The sequence below is a fragment of the Dendrobates tinctorius genome, unplaced genomic scaffold (genome assembly GCF_039654945.1).
Source record: "Dendrobates tinctorius isolate UK_male_01 unplaced genomic scaffold, ASM3965494v1 ptg000130l, whole genome shotgun sequence".
Classification (NCBI taxonomy): Eukaryota; Metazoa; Chordata; class Amphibia; order Anura; family Dendrobatidae; genus Dendrobates; species Dendrobates tinctorius.
Window position 1 is genome coordinate 507484 of NW_027361798.1, and position 14457 is coordinate 521940.

The following is a 14457-nucleotide window of genomic DNA, read 5'->3' on the forward strand; positions in this document are numbered from 1 at the left end:
ACCATTGTACTCTGATAGTAGGCCCACTGTCCTGACAGCCAGATGGGTAGCCGATGTCTGCAAGGGGAGGGTACCGGTACGCATCTTAAATTGTTGGGAGCAGGAGGTAAAAGTACCCTGGTATGCCACCATTGCTAAGCTGTTCACTGTCAATAACAACGCAATCAAGACAGCAGAACCCTTGGTCTCCTCCGAACAGGCAGAGGACAATGGCTCTGCAGAACAGTTAGAGGATTGGTGTCAGAAGCTGTATGTAGGCAATGACTCCACCCCTTCACACCAAAGGAATGGAGTTTACCTGGTATGAATGGGTATTCAGCAAACAAATATACTATAGAAGGTGGAAGGCATATTTTCGTTGGTGTGAGTCAAATCGCGTTCCGCCAATGTCTTTCTCGCTCCCTTCTATTCTAGCATTCCTCCAGGTAGGCCTGGATGGGGGTCTGGCCCTTAGTTCTCTAAAGGGGCAAGTTTCGGCGCTTTAAATTCTTTTCCAGAAGAAGCTATCCTCTCGGCCGCAGGTAAAAACCTTTTTACAAGGGGCGGCAACATCATATCTCCACTGGAAATCATCCACCCATTAAAGAGAGGTACCGGCCTGTAGTCCCAGCTCACTATCAATGTGCTAAGAGTATGTTACGGGAGATGAAGGAGGCTGGGGTGATCAGAGACAATTGTAGCCCCTGGGTTTGTTGACTACAGGCGAATTAACAGCATTACCCACAAGGATGCCTATCCGTTACCTAGGATAGAGGAATAACTCGCTGCACTGAGATCCGCCAACTATTTCTCTACCTTGGATCTCACCAGTGGGTATTGGCAGGTTCCCATGGCAGAGGCAGACAAAGAGAAGACCGCTTCCCGACACCAATGGGCCTCTCAGAATTCAACTATATGCCGTTCGGGCTTTGCAACACGCCAGGAATGTTCCAGAGGTTGATGAAGTGTTGCCTCAGACACAAGAAGTTCGAGACAGTTCTGTTGTACCTAGATGATGTCATTGTCTTCTCCAAGACTTACGAAGACCCTTTGGAGCACCTGGCCGAGGTGTTCGAGGCCCTGTCCAACTTTGGCCTGAAAGTGAAACTGTCCAAATGCCACCTCCTGAAGCCCAAGGTGCAGTACCTATGCCACGTAGTGAGTGCGTAAGGCGTGGCACCAGAGCACGACAAAGTCACTGTTATCCGGGACTGGCAGAAGCCCAGCAACATTCATGAAATACGTCAATTCCCCAGGTTAGTAGCCTACTACCGAAGGTTCATCAAGGTCTTCACTGAAATAGCTGCACCCCTGCAAAACCTCATGGGCCTGCCCAAGAAGGCCAAGAAGAAGAGTCCTACGTTTGCCTGGAATGACGAACTAGAAAGATTCTTCACCCGGTTGAAGTTGGCTTTAACGGGAGATGAAGTCCTGGCCTAACCAGACTATGACCAACCATTTATATTGTATACTGATGCCAGCAACGTGGGATTGGGAGCAGTGCTGTCCCAAGTGCAGAAAAGCAGAGAAAGAGTAATTGCCTACGCCAGTAGGAAGCTTCGTCCCACTGAAAGGAACCCTGAGAACTACAGCTCCTTTAAACTGAAGTTTCTCGCCATAGTCTGGGCTGTGACCGAGCAATTCAAACGCTACCTGGCTTCGGCAAAATTTACAATTTTCACGGACAACAATCCGCTGACTCACTTGGAAACCACAAAGCTAGGTGCGCTGGAGCAGCGATGGATGGCCAGGCTGTCCAACTATGAGTTTACCATCAAGTAACGGGCGGGGCATGAGAACGCCAATGCTGATGCACTGTCCAGAATGCCCAACTTACCAGATGGGGAAGAAGATCAGGAAGAGCTAGAAGAACTTGAGTTCCCAGCCTTTCACCACCCCGGAGCAGCCCAGTGCTCCCACTGTGTGAGGGACAAGCACTATGTTAAGCAGGAAGCCACGTTGAATCCGTTGCCCCACCACCAGTCCGCCTGGTAAAGGAGTTACTGACGCAAGCTGACTCGAGCCCCGGTCCAGATGCTCCACAAGAGACCCAACAGTTGTGGAAGGAAAAGGGTAGGCTGTTTATCTACGAGGGAAAGCTGTGTCTGGCAGGTGGTAGTCCCGAAGCGAGATGCGCCAATGGTCCTAGAAGCTTACCACGATGGAGCAGGACACTTCAGATGGAAGAATTTGGTGGTCCTACTTCGCGAGAGATTCTACTGGGTTGGTATGAGGAAGGCCATTGAAGAGTGGTGCCGAGAGTGTGGACCATGCAACCTGCGCAGGAAGTACCATAACAACCAGCGAACCCCGTTACAGCCAATAATCACCAAACAGCCGCTTGAACTGTTAGCCTTGGACCACGTGAAGCTGACCCCAAGCTGTTCTGGCTATGTATATGCCCTCACCATCGTTGACCATTACTCCTACTCCTGGTAGTTGTGCCAGTGAAAGACCAAACAGCAAAGACAGCAGCCAAAGCATTTCAATGACACTTTTGTCGAATGCACGGCTACCCTGAACGAGTGCTTACCAACCAAGGCCCAGCCTTTGAAGCAGAACTGTTCCAGGAGTTCTGTAATCTGTACGGCTGCAAGAAAATCAGGATGATGCTGTACCATCCACAGACAAATAGCATGTGTGAGAAAATGAGCCAAGGGGTAATTGATCTATTGAAGACCTTTCCCTGGAAGAGAGAAACCTGTGGCCAGAGAAGTTGCAGGATCTGGTTGATCTCTACCATCATATCCTGTAAACTCCACCAACTGTACTCCAGCCTACTTGATGAGAGCAAGACCTGGCAAGTTACCCATTGACATGGACATGGGAGTCTTAACAGCTGAAGTAACATCACCAGATGCAGATTAGGATACAGAGCTGCAGCAGTACCACAAAGTGCAAGAATGCATAGAGAAGTGTCTAGCCCAGGCAAGACAAAAGCAAGAAAGAAATTATAATCAGCACGCCCCCGCCAATGGGAGGCTGAGCCCTACGTTGTTATACCTTCAGACTTCAATAACACCAAGGTGTGCATCATCAGCAAAGATGGAGAAACCTCAGCAGCAGTGTCAAGAGAACGTCTAAAGCCGTGCCCTGACCGACTGAAGGAAAAGATTGAAGACCAAGACATTTTTCAGCCAGCAGAAGAAGTGGAGGAAAATATCAGCACTGTACTCGGCGACTTCCCTTCAAATTGGACCAGAGTGAACCAGGCCATAGTCGTGCCCGTCTTAACCTTTCCCCAGCTGGAAGTGCCAGAAAGAGAAGCGATTCAAGACCAGCCTGAAGATTCGCAAGCTCAAGTAACAGAAGCCACATCTGCAGTGGATCGCGAAAATCTGCCCCCTGCTAGAGGTGAATCTGTCAGTCCCACAGTGAGTCTAAGTCGCAGACGGCTACTGCCCAGCTTACCAACAAACACACTAGACCATGCCACATCTTTACCGGCACCTGTACTGTGTAAATCGACCCGTAGTACTAAAAGGTCAGGTCCTAGCACATGACAGCCGCTACCAATCCCGACACTGGAGAATCCCCACAGTGTGCGCTATGAGGATTCAGAGGTCTGAAGTTACATACACTTTAACCTCAACCACTTTAACGATCAGCATGGTGGTATTATTAATTAACACTGTATATTCTGGTTATATTTGGTTATAGTTTGTTGGTATTTGTAATATTAAAATATTATTATTTTGATATTATAATTAGGTAATCTTATATAGCAATATTGTTGGTATTACAAATATTGATCTTGAGGTAAATCTTGCTTTTCTTCATCCAGAGTAATATTAGTAATACAGTGACAACCAAAAGTTTTGCATTTTTTTAAAAAGTGTGATTACTTCTGGTTGTTGTAATGCCATTTTCCTGGTGATTTTAGTAAACCGGAAGCCAATGGTTTTCAGCTATGACTATGAAAATTGTGTTTAACATTGTTTTATCCCTTTATGTGTTAGTTTTGAGCATTTGCAGAGCCAAATGTTTTGCATATTTTGTCATGGGTAGTTGAATTTTACCTAAAATGTTTATTTTTTTTTTAGTTTGTGTGTTTTCCTGTTAAAACATGGCAAAGACAAAGTCAAATGTAACACCATATGTCAGGGAGCTTATTACTCTGAGAGTGAAGTAAGGCAAAAGCCAAAAAGGAGCTATGGAATTCAACTGCTCTCAAGAGTCGTGTCACATATAATAAAGAAAGAAAAAGAAGGTTATGGAACATCTGACACATCTAGAAGTGGATGACCACAGAAAACTTCCTCCAAAGTTGTTCACATTATTAAGAAAAAGTCAGTATCTGATGTCCATATAGTGCTGTATAGATTTCCCACGAAATGAACAAAGAATATGGGGTCAAAGTGAGTCAAAAACTGTGGGGTGACAGCTCAGAGCAGTAGGAATGAATGCACGGGGTCCAGGCAAGAAGACTTTCATCTCTGCAAAGAACTGGAAGGTCCTGTTACAGTTCTGCAGCACAGAACTAGGGTAGGAGGGGAAAAACTGACCCTGCACTGCTACTAGGATGATGCCCTACGATGGAGTGGGCGACCCATTCCTTGCGAATAGACCCACCGACGATCCTAGGCTAATCTCAAGCGAAGACCTATAGATAGGGGGAAGGGGTCCCTGAAAGATATAAGGATTGGGTACAAAAATGGGTCACCTCCTAACAGAAAACACAGAAAAGGCTGCAGAAACAAACTGAAAACAGAAACTAAGATTAGCAGAACCAGAGGTCTCAGAACTGCACTAATTAAACACACAGAAAGCAAAGAAAAGCTCCAAGCCAGAACTCAAGTGGATTAACACTGTTGTCCATCAAGGAATGGGAGACAGGTGCAGGCTAATAAAGGGTGATACAATCACCTGACCAAAGACAAACCCAGCACCAGGGGAAAAAGACCAGCAGCCAGAACACTACAAGAAAATGGCGGATAGTTACAAACTGAGCAGATTCTAACAGGTCCGACTTGAATTTGCCAAAGAACACAACAAATGTAAAGCGTCATATTGGTCTAAGGTGTTGTGGTCGGATGAATCCAAGTTCCATCTGTTTAGTAGTAATGGCAAGCACTACATATAGCGCCCAATTGGAAAACGTAATGATGTAAGCTACCTGTATTGTTCAACATCTTTATCAACGATTTAGATGAAGGAATTGAGGGTAAACTGATTAAATTTGCTGATGACACAAAGCTAGGAGGGATAGCTAATACTAGAGAAGAGAGAGAGAGGATTCAAAAAGATATAAATAAACTGGAGCAGTGGGCAGCAACTAACAGAATGGTTTTTAACAGGGAAAAATGCAAAGTACTACATCTGGGCAATAAAAATGAAAAAAGCATATACAAAATGGGAGGAATAGGCCTAAGCAACAGCACATGTAAAAAAGATTTGGGTATACTAATAGATCACAGACTGAATATGAGTCAACAGTGTGATGCAGCAGCAAAAAAGGCAAATGCAATTCTAGGATGTATTAACAGAATCATACAGTCTAGATCACGTGAAGACATTATTTCCCTCTACTCCTCTTTGGTCAGACCTCATCTGGAATATTGTGTCCAGTTTTGGGCACCACATTTTAAAAAAGACATCAACAAACTGGAGCAAGTTCAGAAAAGAGCAACCAGAATGGTGACCGGTCTGCATACCCTGTCTTATGAGGAAAGGTTGCAGGATTTGGGAATGTTTAGTTTGCAAAAGAGAAGACTGAGAGGAGACTTAATAGCTGTCTACAAATATCTAAAGGGCTGTCAGATTGTAGAAGGATCAACTTTATTCTCATTTGCACAAGGAAAGACTAGAAGCAATGGGATGAAACTGAATGGGAGGAGACACAGATTAGATATTAGAAAAAACTTTTTGACAGTTAGAGTGATCAATGAGTGGAACAGGCTGCCACGAGAAGTGGCGAGTTCTCCTTCAATGGAAGTCTTCAAACAGAGGCTGGACAGACATCTGACTGGGATGATTTAGCGAATCCTGCTTTGAGCAGGGGGTTGGACCAGACGGCCCAGGAGGTCCCTTCCAACTCTACGATTCTATGATTCTAAATACCTAGAGTGAAACATGGTGGTGGCAATGTCATGGTTTGGTGCTTCTTTTCTTCATCTGCCATTGGCCCTCTGCATAGAATTGATGGAAATATGAATGCTACCATGTACAAGGATATACTGGAGAGTGTAATGCTGACACATGGTAAAAACAAAGTAGGCAGGGTCTGGAAATTCCAGCAAGACAATGATCCTAAGCACACGTCCAATTTAGTACAAAATTGGTTAGCAAAGAAAAATGTCCGCCTGTTGCTATAGCCGAGCCAATCACCTGATTTACACCCTATAGAGCACCTTTGGGATGAGTTTGAACAATGAGTTGGGGCCTGTGCCCATAGTAATAAAGATGAATTGTTTGCAGATTTGCAGATTTGCAAATGGAATGGAGCAAAATCCCTCAGGATGTTTTATACCAGAGAGGTTTCAATGCCCCGTCGGTGGGGTGCAGTAATTAAAGCAAGAAGTTCTGCTACGAAATACTACGATATGGCATTGTAAGCAATGAATTACTGTTTATGCTGTGATCAATAAATACTAAATGCAAAACTTTTGGCCATCAGTTTTCTTTAATTAAATGACTGTTCCTATATTCTAAGCAGTTGGTTAAAATTAAGGTCTTGCATGATTAAAACTTCATGAACTTTCACTTCATCATCAGGAAAATAGCATCACAACAACCAGAGAGAAGCAATCACACTTTAAAAAAGAAAAGTAAAACTTTTGGTTGCCACTGTATATCCCCATCTTGGGCTCGGGGATGAGGACAGCGTGGGCCTGTGTGATTTTAAATGCCAGGGCTGATTTCCAGTCCCAGTCCATGCCTGCCATATTGGATTGTGCCTATGGAATCTCTTTTTTTCTTCTCAACATGGCTGCTAACACCAGTGGATACGGTTTTGGCTTACAAATACTGAGGTCAAATACTGAACATGCGAACGTGGCCTAAAGCTGTTTTACTAAAAGAGAAACTGCAGCTCCATCCCCCTCTTTCCCATCTCATATTTATTTACTGACTAAAGAGGTTAAAAGAGAATCTGATAGACTTGTTCTAAAATATATAATGTATAAATCTCACTGTATCCTTCGGATGAGACTTGTATCACCGGGAATTTGGGGCGTGCACTGAACTCCTCTGCATGATTTACCAGGGCGTCTTTCATCGCCTCATAACCGCACAAGACGATGACAGGTTCTGACATTTTCCAAATGGTGAACACTGAGCCGTATTTCTGGATAAGCTGATGGAGAAAAAAAATTGAAAAATCATTAGATCTGAAAAGTTAATTTTCTAAAGCTCTTTAACAGAAAACAAATCATTTGAAATATATTCACATCCTGATATGCAGTCATACATGAATGTAGGTAGGGCAGGTCTTAGGAGCGGCTCTATAACCACCATACATGGCGTCACACACAATAGTGGTGTCCGGAAAAGAGACGTTATCATCTATCCATAACATACCATAGGTGATAACTTAGCACCCAGCTTTTTCGAACAGCCTCATAGAAAATTAATAGAGCAGCATTAGAATCCTGTCAATTTTAAGTTATCAACTATGCAGGAGGGCAGTATACAGTGTGAAGCATGAAGGCATAGCACGGGGCCGACAAACAGAGTGAGGGACAGTGTGAGGGCGCAGTATGGGAGTATTTTGGTGAGGCAGTGTGAATAGAAGGCACACTATGGGGGATATTGTATAGTGTGAGGACACAGAATGGGAGCAGTACATATTGTGAGGGCACAGTATGGGGACAGTATGTAGTGTGAGGGCACATTATGGGGACAGCAGTAGATAGTGTGAGAGGACAGCATACAGTTGTGCTCAAATTTTTACATACACCGGCAGAATGTTTGCTTCCTTGGCCTTTTTTCAGAGAATATGAATGATAACACCAAAACTTTTTCTCCACTCATGGTTAGTGGTTGGGTGAAGCCATTTATTGTCAAAATACTGTGTTTTCTCTTTTTAAATCATAATGACAACCCAAAACATCCAAATGACCCTGATCAAAAGTTCACATACCCTGGTGATTTTGGCCTGATAACATGCACAGAAGTTGACACAAATGGGTTTGAATGACTACTAAAGGTAACATCCTCACCTGTGACCTGTTTGCTTGTATTCAGTGTGTGTGCATAAAAGCTGATTGAGTTTTCGGGTTCCAGACAGACTCTTAAGGCCCCTTTACATTTAGCGATGCACCAGCGATCCGACCAGCGATCCGACCCGGTCAGGATTGCTGGTGCATCGCTAAATGATCGCTAGTGAGCTGTCTCACGTTCTTACCTCACAGCGATGCAGCAGCGACGCAGCGCACGATACTCACCTTTCACACACAGCGATCCTGATGTCCTCCCGCCCGCCTCCACGCGTCGCTTGTCGGCGCCAGCAGGAAGCCCAGCAGGAAGCGCCCGACGAGAAATGGAGTCGGACATTCTTGCGTGATCAGCGATGGACAGCGGGGGAGCCGGTCGGAGGTAAGTATCACACATAGCGATATCGCTAGCGATATCGCTATGTGTTAAACCCCCTTTACACCTTTCATCCAGCCACTGACATTTCTGGATTGTGAGTCATGGGAAAATCAATAGAATTGTCAACGGATCTGTGGGAAAAGGTAGTTGAACTGGATAAAACAGGAAAGGGATACAAAAAGATATCCAAGTAATTGATAATGCCAGTCAGCAGCATTCAAACTGTGATTTACAAATGGTAAATTAGGGGTTCTGTAAAAACAAAACCACAATCAGGTAAACCAACAAAAATCTCATCCACTACTGCCAGGAAAATTGTTCAGGATGCAAATAAAAACCCAAAAATAACATCAGCTGAAATACTGGACTCTCTGAAAAGTAGCGGTGTGGCTGTTTCAAGATGCACAATATGGAGGCACTTGAAGAAATATGGCCTTCATGGTCGAGTTGCCAGAAGAAAGCCATTACTGCACAAATGCCACAAAGTATCTTGCCTAAAATACGCAAAACAGCACAGAGACAAGCCTCAAAACTTCTGGAACAAGGTAATTTGGAGTAATGAGACCAAAATGTAACTTTTTGGCCACAACCATAAATGTTACATTTGGAGAGAGGTCAACATGGCCTATGATGAAAGGAACACCATTCCTACTGTAAAGAACTGAGGTGGATCACTAATGTTTTGGGGATGTGTGAGCTACAAAGGCACAGGAAACTGTCAAAGTTGAAGGAAAGATGAATGCAGGACATTAGCAGCAATGCTGGAGGCAAATTTGCACTCATCAGCCCGGAAGCTGCGCATGGGATGTACTTGGACATTCCAACATGACAACGGTCCAAAACACAAGGCCAAGTTGACCTGTCATTGGCTACAGCAGAACAAAGTGAAGGTTCTGGAGTGGTCATCTCAGTCTCCTGACCTCAATATCATTGAGCCACTCTGACGAGATCTCAAGTGCGCAGTTCATGCTAAACAGCCCAGGAATTTACAGGAACTGGAGGCTTTTTGCCAAGAAGAGTGGGCAGATTTACCATCTGAGAAAATAAAGAACCTCACCCACAACTGCCACAAAAGACTTCAAGCTGCCATTGATATTTAGAGTGGGCAATACATGGTATTAAAAAATGGGGTATGTGAACTTTTGAGCAGGGTCATTTGGATGCTTTGAGCTGTCATTATGATTTAAAAAGAGAAAACACAGTAGTTTGACAATAAACGGCTTCACACAAACACTAACCATGAGTGGAGAAAAAGTTTTGGTGTTATCATTCATATTCTCTGAAAAAAGGCCAATAAAGCAAAAATTCTGCAGGGGTATGTAAACTTTTGAGGAAAACTGTAGGGGTAGTATACAGAAGAAGGGATAGCATGGTGCACTGTATGGATGGCAGAATATAGTATGAGGGCACAGCATGGGGCAGTATACAAGTGAAAGATAGTGTGAGGGCAGGTCTTGGGGGTCAGTATGCAGAGTAAGTGAGAGTGTAAGGGCACAATATGGGTTCAGCATACACAATTGGTAAGGAAGACTATGGGGCAGTATACCTATGGAAGGACAGTGTGAGGGGACAGTATGTAATAGGAGGGATAGTGTGTGGGCACAGTATGGTTGGCATTATCCAGAGTAAAGGATATTGTGAGGACTCAGTAAGGGAGGAGCAGGGGTGATAGTGAGAAGAGGGGTACAGTATGGATACGGGGCACAATATAGAGAGGGAGTGACATTAGGGGAAAGTGTCCACAGGAGGCACAGTATGGAGAGGGGGCAGGATTGACTCAGGACTCTCATGCTGTGATGGTTTTCAGTAAGGGAGAGGGGCCTCAAACTATCCCTGTCCTTCAGGTTCTCTTGACGGTAGAGAGGCCCAGGTCTCCGACCTTGCGAGGATCTTGTTATCCCCTTTATTCCCAAAGATGGTTTGCACGTTAATGACCAATTTTCTGGCCAATTTTTACCATTCTGACCACTGTCACTTTATGAGGTAATAACTCTAGAACACTTCAAGGGATCTCTGTGAATCTGGGAATGTTTTTTGTGACATATTGCAGTTCATAACAGTGGTAAAATTTGTTTGATTAGGCTTGTGATTTTTTGTGAAAAAATTGGAAGTTTGGCGAAAATTGATAAAATTTTGCAATTTTTAAGCTTTGAATTCTTATGCCCTTAAATCAGAGAGATATGTCATACAAAATAGTTAATGAATAACATTTCCCACATGTCTACTTTAAATAGGCACAATCTTTGCAACAAAATAAAAAAAAATTTTCTTAAGAAGTTATAACAGTTAAAAGTTGACCAGTGATTTCTCATTTGTCCAACAAAATTTACAAAACCATTATTTAGGGAGGGACCACCTCATATTTGAAGTCACTTTCAGGGGTCTATATAACAGAAAATACCCCTAAGTGACACCATTCTAAAAACTGCACCCCTCAAGGTGCTCAAAACCACATTCAAGAAGTTTATTAACCCTTCAGGCGCGTCACAGGAATATTTTGAATGTGGAAAAAATGAACATTTAACTTTTTTTTCACAAAAAATTTACATCAGATCCAAATTTTTTTATTTTGACAAGGGCAACAGGAGAAAATAGCCTCCAAATTTGTTGTGTAAGTTCACTGTTTGAGCAGAGCTTGGAAGGGAAGGAGCGCCATTTGACTTTTTGAATGGAAAATTTGCTTGAACAATTGACGGATGCCATGTCGTGTTTGGAGAGCCTCTGATGGACCTAAACAGTGAAAATCCCCCACAAGTGACACTTGTTTTGAAATCTGACCCCTAAGAGAATGATCTAGATGTGTGGTGAGCACATTGAACCCTCAGGTGCTTCACAGAAGTTTATAATGTTGAGCTGTGAAAATAAAAAAAAATCATATTTTTCCCACAAATATGTTTTTAGCCCCAAATGTTGCATTTTCATAAGGGTAACAGGAGAAATTGCACCATACAATTTGTGCAATTTCTCTTGATTATGCCGATACTCAATATGAGGGAGAAAACTACTGTTTTGGCGCACAGCAGGGCTCGGAAGGGAAGGAGCGTCATTTGACTTTTTGAATGTAAAATTTCCTGGAATCATTAGCGGACATCATGTCCCGTTTGGTGAGCCCCTGATGTGCCTAAACAGTGGAAAACTCCCCCCAAGTGACGCCATTTTGGAAAGTAGACCCCTCAATGAATGTATTTAGATGTGTGGTGAGCACATTGAACTCCCAGGTGCTTCACAGAAGTTTAAAACGTTGAGCCATGAAAATAAAAAAAATCACAATTTCCCCACAAAAGTGTTACACATAATCAGGAATTATTTTCCAGTCACAGTATAAAGCTCAGAAGGCAAGCAGCGCCAGATTTTACTATTATGGTTTGCAGGTGCAACTGGGAGAGCCCATGAGGTGGCAGAACAGCAGATCCCCTTCATAAGTGACCCCATTTTACAAACCACACCTCTCAATGAACTCACCTAGGGTTGCAGTGATCATATTGATACCATGAGTGTGTCACAAAATTTTATACCATTGGGAAGTGAATAAAAAATAACTACATTTTTACTACCAATATTTTGTTTTAGCCGCAGAGTTTACATTGTAACACAAGAAGTAGGTAAAAATGGCACCAAAATTTGTCCCACAATTTCTACTGATTGTGGCAATACCTCATATGTGGCTGTACAGTACTACTTAGCCATACAGAGAGACTCGGGAGGAACGGTGTGCTATTTGCCTCCTGGAGCGCAGATTTTCTTAGAACAGTTTGCGGACTTCATGTACAGAGCGCCTAATTACTTGAATAGCAGAATCCCTCCTCAAGTGACCCCATTTTGGAAATTATACTGCTTTGGGAATTTATCTATAGGTGTAGTGCCGATTTTGACTCCATGGGTATTTTCCAGAAGTAAGCAGCAATGAATGTTGCAGAGTGAAAATTGCAAATTGCCATTGTAGTGACCAGTACATTGCAGTCACTAGTACGGGAGACATGCACCTGTAAGTTAGGCGTTCTCTCATTGTTTCAGAAATGCCAAACATGTGGACGCTAAACGTGGTTTAGGTACACTGGCGCTCAGAACGGAGGGGGGCATTTGGATTTGGGAGCGCAGAATTTGTTGAATTTCTTTTGGCAGGTGAGAGCTATTTTGCTTTTCCGGACCCTTTGTACTACCAGTAACATGGAAGCCCTCTATATTTCTGTTAACAGATGACGGACATGAGTAAGGGTTTGCTCTTTTTGTGGATTGAGTAAAGCTTTTATTGGGAATATTTTACATAACGTTTGAGGTCACAGTTATCCGGCGTGCTACGCTGAGCACTTACTTTGGGGTTCCATCTAAATCTCTAAGTGAAGTGATTCAGATGAAACCCCTGAGGGAGATCCATTCACTATAATGAGATCTTTGGGAGGCAGAATGAAAAAATCAACAGCAGGTGAAGAATTGTTTTTTTTTTTTTTTTACATCGTTCCTCGTGCAGTCTAAGTGGTTAGGCGACTTTATTCTTCAGTCGGTGTGATTACAGCGATATCAGATTTATATTGAGTTTTTATGTTTGGCAGCTGTCTCATACTAAAAGATGCATTGTATCGAAAAAAAATGTTTTTTGCATCATCATATCTTGAGAGCTATAATTTTTCCATATTTTGCACCATGGAGCCATGTGAGGGCTTTTTCTTGGAAGGGGGTGGGTTTAAGTCGTTCCGGGTGTGGTAAAATTGGTAAGGCATTTTTATTTTTCGGGTCAGTACGATTACACCGATACCTTATTTCTACCTTTTTCTATGCTTTGGGACTTTTACAATTGCTTTTTTCTGAGAGCTATAACTTTTTTATTTTTTCGCTGATGGAGCTGTGTGGCAGCTTGTTTCTTGCGGGACAAAATTAAGTTTTCAGCGGTAGCATGTTTATTTACAGTGCCTTGCGAAAGTATTTGTCCCCCTGGAAATTTTCAACCTTTTCCCACATATCATGCTTCAAACATAAAGATAGCAAATGTTAATTTTTGGTGAAGAATCAACAGCAAGTGGGACACAGTTGTGAAGTTGAACGAAATTTATTTTTTATTTTCGCAGCAATTCCGCACGTGTGCACATAGCCTTAAGATTGTCTACAAGCATGTTTTAATACTCCAGCATGCGTGTGTCGAGAAGTGTCTACATTGATATCCTACCTGGGCTCATGTTGCAAAAACTATCTGTTCTCAAAGCATATCTGCAGAATTTGCATTTACCACACTTAAAATTGCATTTTTCCCTGTGTTCCAACCACATTGGTGGTCTTGTAAGGGGGGAGTATACACTATGCACCAGTTGATGGCGTATGGATCTTCCCTTACGGTAGTTCACAGATGGAAACTTGGAGATGAGGCCGCCCACATTTGGGTCTCTTTTTAAGATATTCCAATACTTTTGTATAATCCTTCTCACTTCTTATTTACTGTAGGGACCTAGAATTCTTTTCAAATAACTTTATTGGTTTTCAGTAGTTAAACAGGGTAAGGGAAGGAAGGTAGGAAGGGAGGAAAGGGAATGGGAAGTAAAGAACCTTGTACAGGTATGGAAAAAATTTAAAACTAGAGAACCCACAAATAGGCATTAAATAACATATAGCAAATAACAACATAAAAGGAAAAGAAAATCGCCAATCCTTATTATGGGGTAATATTCTTGGAAGGAGATACAACATCCTGGTACTACAACGGCCATGTTTAGGCCTCAAAATATAATACCTCTTAATAGGTCTATTTGATATGGAATTTGTTGTTCCAAGTCTTCCATTTTTTGTATATTTGTGGATGTGATTGTTGTTAATCGCAAATCTGAGTTCTAAATCACTATGTTGGCCTATTTTATCAAGTATGTCCGAAAACTTAGGAACCTCAACTTTCTTCCACCATTGTGCTAACATGGTCTTAGTCACTAAGAGGATGTGTATGATAATGTATCTTACCGAATC

At 42.7% G+C, this 14457-nt stretch overlaps 1 protein-coding gene across 1 annotated transcript in view; it reads right to left on the bottom strand.

The window, feature by feature from the left end:
• LOC141047907 (cytochrome P450 2C7-like) overlaps positions 1-14457 on the bottom strand; it is a 217590-nt gene that overhangs the window by 174726 nt on the left and 28407 nt on the right. Inside the window, exon 3 of the mRNA XM_073543226.1 lies at positions 7111-7273. Coding sequence (XP_073399327.1) covers positions 7111-7273 — 163 coding nt within the window. The remainder of the gene's footprint in view (positions 1-7110; positions 7274-14457) is intronic.